Source organism: Neophocaena asiaeorientalis, unplaced genomic scaffold (genome assembly GCF_003031525.2).
Source record: "Neophocaena asiaeorientalis asiaeorientalis breed wild unplaced genomic scaffold, Neophocaena_asiaeorientalis_V1.1 scaffold251, whole genome shotgun sequence".
NCBI lineage: Eukaryota > Metazoa > Chordata > Mammalia > Artiodactyla > Phocoenidae > Neophocaena > Neophocaena asiaeorientalis.
Genome location: NW_020173377.1, coordinates 9,602,571 through 9,619,133, shown reverse-complemented (window position 1 = coordinate 9,619,133; position 16,563 = coordinate 9,602,571). Strand labels below are relative to the sequence as shown.

The 16,563-nt window shown below is 41.5% G+C and overlaps 1 protein-coding gene across 3 annotated transcripts in view; it reads right to left on the bottom strand.

The window, feature by feature from the left end:
- PTPRG (protein tyrosine phosphatase receptor type G) overlaps positions 1–16,563 on the bottom strand; it is a 717,425-nt gene that overhangs the window by 207,668 nt on the left and 493,194 nt on the right. For all 3 annotated transcript variants that reach the window (XM_024746428.1, XM_024746430.1, XM_024746429.1), the window contains exon 5: positions 15,546–15,641. In XM_024746428.1, the coding sequence (XP_024602196.1) occupies positions 15,546–15,641 (96 nt within the window). The remainder of the gene's footprint in view (positions 1–15,545; positions 15,642–16,563) is intronic.

Here is a 16,563-nt window from a genome sequence, read left to right as displayed (position 1 = left end):
CCTAAATACTGGGTCACTCAAAGGAAAAGCCAGCTCAGCCCTTCCCCGGCCCCCCCCGCCCCGCCACCAGCTGTCTTCCCAGTTCCCCCAGCTACACCCTGGCCAGAGGGGACCCCCGGGCTTCTGGCCTCCAGCATCAAGCAGCCCTGACGGCCAAGCCAAGACCCCAGTCCACCCCTTGCGACTGGGTTAATGAGTCAGGTTGGCCTCGCTCTGCCCGTTCATCCTCTCCACGGGGAGAAGCATGTAGACACATGGGAGCCTCCAGCCCGGTCTCCTTCTTCAAACTGCCCATCACTAACACGTCTTACACCTGAGTTTCTTCTGGCTCAGACGAGGAGGTGGGAGAGATGACGAGGCTCCCCCACACCTGTGAGAAAATCATCGTCTTGGGTAATAAGACAAGGTGGAGTCACCCACAGACAACGGCACTTCGTGAAACCGTTCACTACAAACTGAGAACAGAATCCAAGTGGGACGGGTGTCACCCTAAGAAGTGGAGGGAGGGAGGGTCATTGGGGCGTCAGCAGTAGAGAACACGCTCTCTCTAGAAAACGAGAACACCACCAAGTAAGGCCCAAATGAATCATCAGCTGCGTAAGTAGGGATGGGGGTGTGGGGTGGACAATTCAGGGAACCCAAGGGAGCCCCGAGAGCCAGTCACTGGCTGTGCACTGCACCTAAGAATCCCGTGAGCAAGGGCAAGGAGAAAGGCCACCTCCCAGACCGATGACATCGAAATCCTGGGAGTGGGACCCAGCACCAGGGCGATTTAAAGCTTGCTCAGTGATCCCATGCAGCCACTGTGGAGGACAACTGTTCTTTGCTCTTGCCAAGCAGCCAGTTTAGAGGAAGAGGAAAAACAAATCCCAGGTAACGTGTCACGACCCCAGCTCAGGGGAGAACGCCCTTCCTCTCTCACACGACGCAGGTTCTTCACTCTTCCTTTCACGTAACTGTTGCTCTTGGTGACTAATTTTTGTCACTGCATACATGACGATACCTAACGTTGCTTAGATTATAATGAGAGCTCACATTTAGTGAGGACCTACTGTGTGCCTCGCACATGTTCGTTTCACCTGTATTCACTAATACAGACCTCACAACAACCCTCCAAGGCAGGTCTCTCATTATTTTCTCCATTTGCCAGATGAGAAAACTAAGCAACAGAAAAGTGAAGTGAATTTGACTGAAGTGTACAACTACTGATGGGCAAAACTGGGACTTAAATAAGTGGGATGTAGAGTCTCTTTCTTTCATCAGGCAGACTCTTAAGTAATGGCTCTTGCTTGCATCCAATACCTCTGTGGTAAGCACTGAGACTGTAACACCAAACAAGCAAAGGTTCCTGTCTTAAAGAGCCTACATGGGTGTGTGTGTGTGCGTGTGTGCGTGTGTGTGTGTGTGTGTGTGTGTGTAGTCACCTCCTTGATGACAGGGCCCATGCTCTATTCAATTCTCTGGACACCACGCTGCCTACTGTACATGGGACGCCATGCTGACTGCAGCTTTGCAAAGGGAATGAACAAAGAAGGCAATGGAATGACCACAAGAGAGAAGGAGGGAGGGAGGGGCATGTGTATGGACTGACCACATCCCTTTAGACAAGCGGGGGACACAGAGTCACATTTGCCAAAATGCAGAAGAGGTAAGCATCTCCCACTCACAGCTCAACCTTGGGCCCGCACTGAACACGGGGTCGGGTGAAATGAATGGGCAGCACAGTCATTCACACGCCACAGTATTTAAAAATCTCTAACAATCACATCATTATTGCTGCCAGTGCCTCCAACCAAGCAGACACTAATAAGAGACCTCATACAAGAGGATACACTTCCAGCACGAATAAAGCCACATAAAGGCTGCCTGGTTTAAAACTTTGACCCTGGACTGGAATTCATTACTAGGAATTAAGCAATCACTTGGGGGAAGAGTTGATGGGGTCCTTTTACTTGCAGAGGGCCTCCCCACCATGCACAGGCATCTGATCCCGTGTTACTTGTTTCTCTCCCAGCTGGCTGGCTGCTCCAATTAAATAACTATTTCGCCATCCAAGGTGTTACAACTAATTACCTTAGCTCCTCTTTAAAGTAGTAAGAGAGACGTGTAGATGCTCCTTGAGGAAATCTGAATTTGGTTATCTCCTCCTGAATTACTGAGTTATAGCACCAATAACAACACTTAGACTTCAGAACCTTGTCTCCCAGCCAAGGCAATCAGAGAGCTGAAGCACCCTCCACCAAAATGCAAGGAGACTGGGAAGATGGATATACTTGATGTACCCAAAGCAATATGATTATTTTAATGTATCTATTCTGGGCCAGGTTTTAAGATACAGGGAAGTAATCATTCAAAGTATTCCCTATTATTTTAGCATGTGAATTCCAGTTGTTCCTAATTATCAACATCACCCAAATTCTTACTTACTTCTATTTGCTAAAATATCACAAATTTTGGAGTGGTTCATATTCTGGTCCTTAGCACTTTCCTAGACATGATTTCATTTGAAGTTCACAACAAATCAGATATCAATATCTCAATTTTACGGACCAAGCAATTTGAGTCAGTGAGGGAAGAAACAGATTTGTCCAAACAAGTAGGCCAGTGAGTGGCAAATCCGAACTTTAGCGCAGAACTTTTCACTCCAAAATTCCAACCCTTACCAACGTCTTTCCTAGACGTTGATTTCACAATCAAAGGGAATCTAAGCATCGGAGGAAAGTTCTGGAATCAGAATCTCCTTCTCAGAGGACTGTTAGGAGCGTTACATGAGATAATGTATGTAGAATGCTTGGCAGACAGCCACTTGACCAGGATCCACAACTATCACCTACTGCTTTTTTTAAAAATTATTGTTTATATTCATAGAGAATTGGAAATTGGAAATCTCTTTTTAGAAGACTTGGGATTTTACCTGTCTGAACTGTTTTAGTGGGAGAAGGACATTTTTTACCTGTACAATACAAAATAGAGAGGAACCAAAGCTATAGAGTGATTGCCATTAAAAAACAAAACAAAACAAAAAAAACAGGGTAGCCAGGTCAACAAGTTCGGACGTGGTCCTAAACATTCATTTCCTTTCCTGAATGATCTAGGAATTGGCTTTGTGTTAGTTAGCTGCTTGCATTTCTGAGACATCTGGTGCTAAACCTTATAATCAGTTCAGATAAAAAAAAAAAAAAAAAAAAAAACAAAAAACAAACAGAACTACTGCCTGGCAGCTACCATTGGAGAGTGCCTAAAAATAGAAAGAATTCACTGAAACGTCATTAGAATGGTGCTCAAGGAGGCCAAGCTGTGGGGAAAACACTGCAGAAAGTTGAGTCAGACCTCAGGATTACAGATCAAGAAGTCCCAGAAACAGAATTATCTAAGAATCCAAACTGGGTATCATTTCAGAGATAGAGATTTTCATTTCATTACATGTGGTTCACACGGGTGTGATTTTAGGAGCACCCCTCTCCAAACACATATATATCATATGTAAGAATTCTCTGTTAGAACCGAAAGATTGATATCAAATGAATACTACATAAAACTGGTCAATAATACCCAGTGGATACACAGATGAAGGAGTCCCTCTCACTGCAATGCTATCTATAGTACTGTTGTGGCTAATTAATGCTTTCTGAATTAGGTAATTCCACCTTACCTCAACTTTGGACAAACCAAATACCAAATAAGCAAGATCTAAATTAATTAGCTCTACTTATGATTTTATATACAGCTACCTAGGAATTTGCATGCACATAAACATCACATAACTTAATACATATTCAGAGAATGCAAAGGGCTAAGAAAAACAGAATCTGCTGTATAAACCTGTCCAGAGAAGTCGATCCATAGGTACATTTTATGACTCGCACAAAACCCAAAACAGGGGGATTCCATGCTACTATTTTTCTCAAAAGACAGCTAGGCAGTCCTAATAAAGAAATAATGGGAATATTACTCAGCCATAAAAAAAGAATGAAATAATGCCATCTGCAGTGACATGGATGCATCCAGAGATTGTCATACCGAGTGAAGTAAGTCACACAGAGAAAGACAAGTATTATATGGTATCGCTTATATGTGGAATCTAAAGAAAGGGCACAAATGAACTTCTCTACAAAACAGAAGCAGAGTTACAAATGTAGAAAACAAGCTCATGGTTACCGGAGGTGGGGGGGAGGGATAAATTGGGAGATGGGGATTGACATATCTACACTACCCTATATAAAATAGATAACCAATAAGGACCTACTGTATAGCACAGGGAACTCTACCCACTACTCTGCAATGGCCTATATGGGAAAAGAATCTAAAAGAGTGGGTACATCTATATGTATAACAGATGCACTTTGCTGTACACCTGAAACTAACACAACATTGTAAATCAACTACCCTCCAATAAAAAGAAAAAAAAAAAAGAAATAACGTACGCCCCCAATACTGTGCCTTTTACTGTACCACATTTGGGAGCTTACTTTTTGCAAGTAAAAGGTAGGAGGGTTACGGTATTACGGAAGTTCTCCCAGTAATCTGTGTCTCCTTCACAAACCGCAGGAGCGCATTCCTGAAAAATGCCAGAGCTGACCAAACAGTGTTAACAAGGTCGAGGTGTTAAGAGCAGGAGGTGGATACAGGAGGAATCAGGAAAAGTCTCACGTAAATAAAATTAAGTTTCTTCCTGGTTTGTTATCACATCATGTAAGAGTAACTGAATGGATCTCCACCAAATACAAAAGATCTGTGCAGACCAGTCTGTCTTTAAATTTAATGCCTGTGGTGTACACGATATGTGCGTTGGGAGTACGGGTCAAAGGTACACTCAAGATGGGCAGGCATCACCCAGAACACATTGAGAAACAAAAGCTCTGGGCTTCAGACAAGTACACACGTACCATATATATTAAGATGCTACAGACAAAGAAAACAAACGGTAGTTTTAATGTAAACCCTGAACACAAAAGAGAATGGCAAGCTTCTCATTCGGGCAACTCAATGTATCAGCACCACAGGTGAATATAACATCGGGATTCATCCAGCTCAAGATAGGTCAGCATTCCTCTGGGACAAGGCCTAGATGGCCAAGGAATCAAAAGCTTTTGAGAGGGAAGCCGTAACAAGCCTCTAAAACAAAACCAGCATTAAGAGCTTTAAAATCCTACCCTGGGAAAATACTGCTACAACACCATGGGAATGAGACAGTGCTGCAGAGCCAGATTCTCCTACAACCTCCACCAGGGGGTTTCCTTGATCTCTGAGTTTTTCAAACCAGCTCCCACTGATTTCTAGTTCAAAGGCGTATGCACATGCTCTTACCTTTGTTTACTTTTCTAGGTCTAATTGAGTGTTCTATTAAAATGGTGCTTGTTTCAAAAATCAGTGCAGCGTCTGGGAACAAATATCCCCATGGGCTCTTTAATTTAAGCGGGTCGCCAAGGTGAAGCAGAAATACCTAGAAACGGGTTGATTTAAATATTTTAGCATGTAAGTCCTTATGCCTTATCTTAGAATCCAGTTGACTAAACCTTGGCTGGCCAGAGACTAGGGGGCTAGGGGAATTCTCAGGTATGGGATGATTTAGTTATTCCTGTGGCCATCAGCTAGCAGGATAACCCAAACAGCCCTCACAGCCCACATCTATTGAGATCAAAACCCTCTGGGGTGCTCAAACCAAGCAGGGTTTCTCAATGTCAGCACTGACCTTTTGGGCCAGATAATTTTGTGTTGTGGAGGGCTGTCTTGAGCATTGTGGAATTTTGAGCAGCAACCCTAGTCTCTATACGCTAGATGCCAGCAGCACCACTACCCCAGTGTGACAACCCAGAGTATCTCCACACATGGCCTCATGGCCTCTGGGGGCAAAATCCCCTGAACTCCTCCTCATGAGAACCTCTGCCATTAAAAAAGTGAACAAATGACTGTTTAAATCTTAACCCTGTTCACTCACAGTGTCCTCATCTAACCACACCGTTCATTCAATACTCTTTATGGCTTTTTTATAAAAGGGAGGAAGCAGAAGAAAAAACGCTGTCATCAAATCTATAAAATAATCACAGGCACAGAGTCTAAGGGAATTCAGAATACGATAAAAGGTTTTAATTACGGGCAAAAAGAATAAGAACACAATTTTTACTTGCAAGAAAGTAACTGTTCGGGTACCACCAAAATTAAGAGGGGTCCTGAAGCACATATACACACATGATAATAACTGGAACCAATGATACATACTTCTTTCTCTACCCTCTCCAACAGGAGAGCCAATTTTTCTGATTCAGTTTTCCACTAAGAGCACAGACCCTGGAGGCATCCTACTGCTGTTGAAATACTCGCTCGAACATTTATTGGCTGATGTGATATTGGGTAATTTATATTAAAAAAAGTTCCATGCCTCACCTTGTGCATTTGTAAAATGGACATAATGATACCTTGAGGGGGTCCCAGTGAAGATTAAAATGGTAACTTTTATTAGTACTGTTTGTTTTCTATTCAGAAGCATCTTTTCAACTAGTTCATCTAAAGGAAAAGAAGGAGAGGAGGGTTGTCACTAGCTTCTAACCTTGGGATGCAAAGTGCTTTGTGTGTAGCGTTCTCCCAAGAGAACTAATTAGCTGAGGCATCTACTAGATTATACTTCTGGAAGACCAAAGCTAAGAAAAATGAGACAACTGGATTGGGAGTCACAAAACTAGAATTCTTGGCTTAGTAGATTTCAAGGAGCTATGGGACCACGGTCAACCACTTAACTCTCAGACAGCCAGTCTCACTTCTGTCATTTTAATGGGATCACTACAGAGTTCCTAGTATTTTATCTGAGACTATGACAATCAGATTCAAAGACTTATATTAGAACTAATGGCCAAAACAACTAAATTCTAAACTAAATGATGGATTCTAAACCATCATTTAGTGATGCACAAAGGCAAAGTACTTGGTAACTGTCCTTGAAGTACAGTGATTTAATTCAAGAAGATTTTCACATGGTCTTTTTCAAAGTCTCTTAATTATGTAATGCTTCACCAATTATAGTCCTCTGTAATGCCCACTAAGAGGAAATTTGAATTACAGGCCATCTGCAGACAGGAGATGTACTGAAAACACCTGATAGGCTACAAATTCAATGTCGTACATCCACAAATCTGTTCTAAAATTGCACCCGAACGTTAAAGATGACTCTGGCCTTCACTTAGTGGTAAGTCCTATGAAATCAATTAGCTGTTAAAATAGTTTAAATGGAACACATGTATTTTAATTTTTGTGTGTGTATAAAAACAAAGTCTTCTTAATCAGCCCAAAACATTCTGAAATTACACTTCTAGCTAATGCAGTGAAAGAATTGAACTTATAACTAGATAAAACCAGGATGTGGAAAATGTGAGAAGGATGATATTCAAACAGCAGTAACCGGAAAGGAATAAATTAAGAATCATATTAGTTTACTTCAATTATCCCAAAAAGCAGTCTAAGAAGGAAGCTGTAAAAACCAATCACGACTCCCCAACAGAAACTCACATAGTCTCCGACTCAAAAACGGTTCTTGGGGGCTTCCCTGGTGGCACAGTGGTTGAGAGTCTGCCTGCTAATGCAGGGGACGTGGGTTCGAGCCCTGGTCTGGGAGGATCCCATGTGCCGGGGAGCAACTGGGCCCATGAGCCACAACTACTGAGCCTGTGCTCCGCAACAAGAGAGGCCACGATAGTGAGACGCCCGCGCACCGTGATGAAGAGTGGCCCCCGCTTGCCACAACTAGAGAAAGTCCTCGCACAGAAACGAAGACCCAACACAGCAAAAATAAATAGATAAACTAATAAACTCCTACCCCCAACATCAAAAAAAAGAAAAACGGTTTTTGTTGGGTTTTTTTCTGTGGGTGTTTGGCAGTGGGTATAACTACTATTTTTCTTTTTTCTTTCCTACCACTCTCCCTCCTTCCTTTCATCCCTTCCTCCTCCTTCTTCTTTCTCTCTCTCCGCACCTTTCCTTTCCTCCCCCATTTATTCTATGGAGTAAAGGCCCTTGTTGCCAACAAGACCAGTCAGGACTTAAAAAAAAAAAAACCACCTCCAGCCATGATAGAAAATGTGTTCTTCATTAAAGAAAAAGATTCCTCAGGATGGTTTAAAAAATGAAAAGATGACTTTAGGTCACCATAAATAAAAAGGATGATTTATACTTTAAGAGTGGTGCTTTGCTTTGTAGAAAAATGGGAGGAAAAAGAAAAATGGAGGAGAGTCCAGTTTTAAAACTCATAAATAGGAAATTCATACCCTTAAAATATTTATCATTTTGAAATTATACAGATCTATAAAGATATAATTCTTATACTCTTGATATTTTACCTACCTGACTTGATCTGTCCTCCCCTATCTCCCAATGACAAAATGATGCTACTATTTTTTTTTAATTTATTTATCTTATTTATTTATTTTTGGCTTTGTTGGGTCTTTGTTGCTGCACGTGGGCTTTCTCTAGTTGCAGAGAGCGGGGGCTACTCTTTGTTGCGGTGCACGGGCTTATCATTGCGATGGCTTCTCTTGTTGAGGAGCATGGGCTCTAGGCTAACAGGCTTCAGTAGTTGTGGCACACAGGCTCAGCAGTTGTGGCTCACGGGCTTAGTTGCTCCACGGCATGTGGGATCTTCCAGGACCAGGGCTCGAACCCGTGTCCCCTGCATTGGCAGGCGGATTCTTAACCACTGCGTCACCAGGGAAGTCCCCAAATGATGCTACTATTAAAGAAAGAATTCAAAGGCCAACTCTTTTCAAAACTTATAGTTCTCTAACTACTTTGAGGGCAGGCTACAGTTCTCAGGATACATTTGCAATGTTCATGAATAATGGCACAAAGAAGGTGTTAAACACACTGCACAGTGAGCAAATGAGTTAGCATAAGCAAGGACACAGCAAGAGCAAGAAAAAGCAAAGAAACATAAATACAGATGCACTGAAATAGACAGAAACTAACCCTAGGAAGGAAATGCTCAAGAAAAAGACAGGCAAGCTAGAATGAAAAATAGCAAAATAATCCAAAAAAGCTTCTCCACCCACAGTCTACTGAGGTGATACCATTTTGGTGGGAAACTTTATAAAAACATTCTCAGACACAGATATAGCCAGATATTCTTGGCACTAACACACTCCTTTAAGGCCTCTGAATGCACTACACCTTTAAGAAGTTTCAAGCCCTGATGCTTTTTCCCACCTATAGGCATAAGCAGAGATACAGCCCTTTAAAAGCATGTTAGGGGCTTCCCTGGTGGCGCAGTGTTTGAGAGTCCTCCTGCCGATGCAGGGGACACAGGTTCATGCCCCGGTCTGGGAAGATCCCACATGCCGCGGAGCGGCTGAGCCCGTGAGCCATGGCCGCTGAGCCTGCGCGTCCGGAGCCTGTGCTGTGCAACGGGAGAGCGGGAGAGGCCACAACAGTGAGAGGCTCGCATACAGGGAAAAAAAAAAAAAAAAAAAAAAAAGCATGTCAGACCCAATGGAACTCCCGGGCAAAGCCCCATCCTCAATGGATCAAGAGTCTGAGAAACTTCATGTTCAATGTCCTTCACCATCTCAAAAGCCTTATACTTCTGTACAACCACCACCTTTCTTAGCTGAAGCTTACACAGCCACCTAGACATATCCTTTTCCAAAGCCCAAATCATTAATCTTGTGGTGGGATCCTGAAAGGTTTCCTGTAACTTAGTCCTACTCAGTACCTATATCCTGAACAACAACTGAGGTCAAGACACTGATGTGAGGGCTAGGGAAAGGTGGATGGTGGGATACAGGGAGAAGAGGCACAAGACATGGACCTCCACCTCCAAGAGTTTGTATTCTAGTGTTCTCAGGTCCTACACTCCCTAGTGCCTGTTTCTAATACTCCTTAGCTACCATGTTATCAGCTTGTTCCTTTCCAATCAAGACTCTAGGGCCTAAATATGTTTCCCCTGAATTCAGCTAAGTAATTGCACAATCAAGCCACAGTGGAAGTCACTTGCAAGAGATGCCGGTGATGAGTAACTGAGTACTCCTAGACCTCAATGATCTCACAGTACAGAGGCTGAAGAAAGCACGTAAAATAACAGCTTGAATGCAAGCTGGAATGCTAAGACAAACAGGGGGTTAAAGGAAGGACAAATCACATCTCCCTTTGGTGGGGGGAGGGCAGGTGAGATCCAGGGAAGTGGAGAAAAAGGCATCCTTGCCAACCCTGGGTGAGTCATCAAGAGCTCCTCCTGCCTTCTCAACATCTATAAATAATCCCAGGTGCTGCCATTTCATTTAATTACTAAGCCTCTCCAGATGGAGAAAAATAATTAAGCAGTCGGTACCACCAAGATGATATAAAGAATGCGTTAGCAACTTTTGAAATATTTGAGTTTTGAAGTTTGCTTTCAACAATGAAAGAAGGGCAGAAGTGAAGAGGGCCCAAATGACTGAGTGACAGACATTAGAGAAAACCAAAGGACAGCAGTCAGATAGTGGGGAGAAATTTAAATAGGAAAAAAGCAAATACTTGTGTAAAGGGGCTCAATCCTCCCAGAAGAAGCAGAGCCGCTAACATTCAATGAAGAAGCCTCAGTGGAGTTGGTGAAGATAGGTTGTCAAAAAAGAAATACTTTAAGACAACCTAAAAATCAATTTATTTATTTCTTAAATGTACAAGAAATATGCTGTTGACTGGGCCTCTGGATGCAGACGTGATAAAAATTTTATCTTTGTGTCTGATGCAAAGATTCAGAAGTGATTAAACCCAAAAGGGTCTAACAAGGAAGCCGGAAAGAACCACACGAGAAAAATTTCTAAACACAGATGCTCTTCAAGAATCATGCATTTATAATTCTAAAGTTCAATGGAATCAGGAAATCAATAAAAATAGAATTTCTGGCATTCAAATAACAGTAGCGACTGGGTAGTAAAACACCTGAGGTTTCCTCCCCCATAACATGTTCAAAGACAATCATGTGCTTCCTCAAAAAAAAAAAAAAAATCCACAAAAATCAAACCTATAAAACCACAGTAATCAAAATTATAAAAAGTTTGGGGATCCCAAACTTCTATGAGCATCAGACTGAAAACCATTATAGGGGTGCACAGTTCGAAGACATTTCCATGCTGGTGGGAAAATGGAGGGACGTGTTCCAAGAGGAATGATGAAGAAACAGATTGGAAGAAAGAAAAACCAAAGCAGAACCCGATTCCGAGGGCGATCATAGAAGATTCTGGATCCAAAAAAATAGAGGTCAAATGGTAGTTCTACTTTTAGCTTTTGAGGGAACCTCCCACTGGTCTCCATAGTGGTTGTACCAATTTATATTCCCACCAGCAGTGTAGGAGGGTTCCCTTTTCCCCACACCCTCTCCAGCATTTATTGTTTGTACAAATGGACTTATTTACAAAACAGAAGTAGAGTCACAGATGTAGACAACGAATTTATGGTTACCAGGGGTAAGGATAAATTGGGAGATTGGGATTGACATATCCACCCTATGTATAGCACAGGGAACTCTTCTCAATACTCTGCAATGGCCTATATGGGAAAAGAACCTAAAAACAAAAAGTGGATATATGCATATGTATAACTGATTCACTTTGCTGTACACCTGAAACTAACACAACATTGTAAATCAACTATACTCCAAAATATATTAAAAGAAAATAATTTAGGTCAAGTTAAAGGTAAAGGTCAATCTGAGGATTGAGTACTCTGTGCTCTATACAGACTGTCCCTAACTTATGACTTTTTTGACTTTATGATGGTGTGAAAGTGACACACATTACTTCAGATTTTGATCTTTTCCTGGGCTAGCGATATGGTGAGATACTCTCTCCTGACGCTGGGCAGGGTAGTGGGCTGAAGCTCCCAGTCAGCCACTGGATCACAAGGGTAAACGACCAATACTCGTACAACCATTCTGTACCCAACCATTCTGTTTTTCCCTTTCAGTAGAGTATTCAGTAAATTCCATGAGACAGTCAAAACTTCATGTTGTGTTAGACTTTTTGTTAAAATAATAGGCTTTGGGGCTTCCCTGCTGGCGCAGTGGTTGAGAGTCCACCTGCCGATGCAGGGGACGCGGGTTCGTGCCCCAGTCCGGGAGGATCCCACATGCCGCGGAGCGGCTGGGCCCGTGAGTCATGGCCGCTGAGCCTGCGCGTCCGGAGTCTGTGCTCCGCAACGGGAGAGGCCACAACAGTGAGAGGCCCGCGTAGCGCAAAAAAAAAATAGGCTTTGTGTTAGATAATTGTGCCCAACTGCAGGCTAATACAAGTGTTCTGAGTGTGTTTAAGGGAGGCTGGGCTAAGCTATGACGTTCGGTAACTTGGGTGTATTAAATGCATTTTCCACTTAAGATATTTTAAACTTATGACGGGTTTATTAGGATGTAATCCCAACTTAAGTCGACAAAGATTTGTAACCTTAAATCAAAGCTATTTAAATCTTTTTGAGTTATTTTCAAAGCAAAGCATCCTTCGACAAATTGCCTTATCATTCCACTGTCATTTCAACTCTTATAAACCTAGGTTTTCATTTCTTACTTCCTCAAACAGATAACCCAAGTAGAGTGTTATCAGAATAATATATTAAGAGAGCATTTTAATAACTTTTGGCATGTACATTTCCACAGGAATTCAAATCAGGCTAACTAGTATAGTGGAGATTCTATTTTAACGAACAGAAAATAATTAACTTTGTACTAATATAAATTAGCTAAACAAGCATTTATTTATTCTCTTTAGTGGTTTAACAACAAATATCTCCATCCCTCGCCAATTTCATGTTTTAACTTCTTTATTTAAAAAATCCTTTAAAATCAGACTTTCCCCTTCCTTTCCCCTATATCTTCCAGAAGGCTGCGAGGCCAAAGATGTGTGAACTAGAATAAAGGTGTTCCTTCCTCGAGATGCATTACTAACATATGTTGGAAAACTGTCATAAATATTCCAGTCAGGAGTAGCTATGAAGTGAATGCGCCTTCTAGCACTGTGTGGGCCCAAACGCGTAAAACCACGTGGGGCTGCCATGATTTGTTTTCTTCCATACCTGGAGGCGATCCTTCCTTTACTAGTGTTCACACAAAGCACTCAGGGGAAACCCGGCTCACTATATTTCAGCACTGAGACTGACCTTCAACTCTGTCTGTAACCAAAAGATGGCAGGCACTAGTCAAAGTTACTGGGGTCCAGGTTGGAGTCATGATCTCAAGGTCATGTTGACAGGAAGTCATGAAGAAAACCGCCTAGAGACTGTGTTGCCGTGGGAATTCACACCCCCTCCAAAGGAGATAGAGAGTCACTACTCAGATCTTGATTACTGCAACATCATCAGGAAATTTTATGTAAAATCTTCCATATTTAACTGAAGAAAATAATTGTAAACACTATGTAGCATCCATAATCATGCCCATGAGCCACAATAGGACCACCTGCAGGCAACCTATCCTCTCAGCCAATATATGGTTCCCTGGTCGACCATGTGTCTGCTAGGTTTGTGTTTGCTTTGGTGTTTTGGAAACATAAGAACCTCATCATATCTAATCACAGCAAAGGCAGTGAGAGAGCCAAAACAACCCAGCATAACAGGCACATGATCCGGAAGAAAAAAGAAACAAAGATAATGAAAAATGGAAAGTGTTAGAAAATTATTCTAGTGTGTGGAGTAAGTTGGCATCAAAGCTACAGCAACTGCACAGAAATTAGCCTTGCCTAGACATGCACTGGTAGGTCATTCACATCCTATCACTCTGGAAAATGAATATGTGAGTTTATGAGCACCAAGTCAGACCACAGCCTTTTACAAGTGGAAAAGTTTCTCTACTCATGTCTTTCTAGCCATTATCACATGGGACTGTGACAGCAAGGTCCTCCTAGTGGGCAGGAGCTGACTATATTCATCTTATATATTTAACGTAGCAACTGGTACCATACCTGGCATTGAATCACTGCTGAAACAATCATAAATACCTCTTCAATACCAAAATGTAAGATGCCAGGTTTGAATTTGGAAATACAGGTCAAGATTTCTCTATTTGGGGGAGAAATACCAAACTCCCAAATTTAGCATTCTTATTAGAAGGATTCAAAACACAGAGATCTCAAAATACAGGTTCTAACGAGACTGCCATATTAAAATAACAATACCGTCTTCTTTCTACTACATGACATAGTGTGAACTCTGATGTATAAATGCATATGTGGACTTATAAAGAAAACAAAGAAAGCAGCTCAACACAGCTGCTACCTTAAAAAAAAAAAAAAAAAAGAAAGGAGAAAAACTACTCTATTTTATATTATCTGCCCTCTATTTTGTGTCTACAGGACAACAAGTCAAAATTTAGAGGACTAACCAGATGAAATACACATTAAATTTCTTTGTATTGGAACTACATTCGTGTCCTGGAAATACTTTAAAAATCCAAAACCTAGATTTCACACTGAGGTCTTTTGCTGGTTTGTACACCAATGTGCCCCCCCTGCCCAATACTTTAATTGGGCTTACATTTAACAAGAGTTTCTAGAGCCGGAAAAATAGAAAGCTTTTGGGTAGAGCACGCTGTGAAACAGACCTGCCAGTACTCATAAAAACATTTTTAAAATTTATTTTCTATAAAAAGGATGACCTATAAAGTAGAACCTGGTTGGACTGGGCATGGGTGGGCATGACAGGGAGGGAGGCAGGGGTAGGTTTGATGGCAGGGCTGCAGGAGTAGAGGTCCAGCAACATGAAAAACAGTGTGCTAAGAGGACAGTAACAGAAAATATGAGGTAACTATGTAAGTGGAAACTGTCTAAGAATGGAAGTTCAAGTGACCTCAGTATTGCCTAAGGCAAAACAATCACGGTTTAGATGCAGAAGGGGTCCAGACAAAACCCAAGTGAACTGGCAACAGCACAGTGCCCAGAATAGACTTCTGTTCCTGCAGAGAAGACACATATACCACAGGGTCTCCATCCCATAGAAACAGGGATGGCTGGATACAGATACATATTTTATTTGGCATTTACCAAACGTCTACTGTGTGCCAAAACCCACACTAGGGACTTCATTTAATGAAAATGTACTAACTTGGAAATGGTCCCAATAAAAATTTTAGTTACCATGGGGATTTCTGGCGGGGGTGGGGTGGGGTGGGAACGAGGTCTCTTTAGATAAATGACCAATGCAATTTATTAACCTACTTGAAATAATGTCAAATTTAAAGTTGCTCCAAAGAAAACCCCCTTTTTTTTTTTTTACATCAGTCTCTTAATATGCTGTAGGAACCTGTTCAAGACGCTTCAGCAGTGAAGTAACTTAGATGATAAATGTGTTCTTCAATCTGTGCACCAGTCAAGTAGCAATAAAATCAGAATAATTCATGCAAAAATTTTCATTATGTTTCTAAACATACTTATCTACATTTTAAATCACACATTAGACAATATGAAATATCTTTCATTTAGACAGGTGTGAACTAGAAAACAGATGCATTCATTAAACATAGAACAATTCGGTGAATTAAAAAAAAAATACTCAAGAGAACTCTTTGGTTGAAGTATCAATACTGAAGCCCACTGTTAACTTACTTGAAAAAATATGGCCATGGCTCCGATTATTCTGTTTTCAGAAATGGCAGTTTGAAAGCTGTCAAAGTCATCTGGATTGTAAAAGAAAATCTGCATCTGTAAAAGAACAATTAAAAAATGTATTAGGAAAATACATTAGGAAAACCTATGCAGAAGTAGAGAGAGTAGTACAATGGACCCAGATTCCCCAACATACTAAGATTTTGCCAAATGTACTCATCTATCCGTACTTTTTTCTTTGCTAAAGTATTTGAAAGCAAACCCCAGACATCATATCGTTTTACCCCTACATACTTCAGTAGGTATCACTAAAACACACATCTTTCCACATAACTACAATGCCTTCAGGCCACACAAAATAAATAACACCAACACCTTCTTATTACCTAATACTCATGTCATGGTGAAATGTCCCTATTAAGAAACAAAATTTTAATGCAGTTAAATACCATGAAGTAGGAAACTAAGACTGTGAGATTCAGTCCTTATGTTAAAATTATAAATGCTTAAATGGACACATGTTTATAGATAATGCCCATTCCAATGACGAGAATCTGAGGGGGGCTCTCAGTAGCTTTGAGAAACAGTCCAAATGGACTATTTTAGTCAATCAAAATAGAATATAATGGTAATGATAATAATAATGCTTAATAGGGCTTCCCTGGTGGCGCAGTGGTTGAGAGTCCGCCTGCCGATGCAGGGGATGCGGGTTCGAGCCCAGGTCTGGGAAAATCCCACATGCCGCGGAGTGGCTGGGCCCGTGAGCCATGGCCGCTGAGCCTGCGCATCCGGAGCCTGTGCTCCGCAACGGGAGAGGCCACAACAGTGAGAGGCCCGCGTACCGCAAAAAAAATAGATAAATAAAATAAATAAATAATGCTTAATATTTTACAGTTTGCAAAAAGCCATCCCATTCATGATTTCACTAAATCTATCTAACAATCTCTGTGAAGACTGGGCAGAAATTACTACACTCAGTTACAGATGAGGAAATAGTACTTCAGAAAGTTGATGCCGA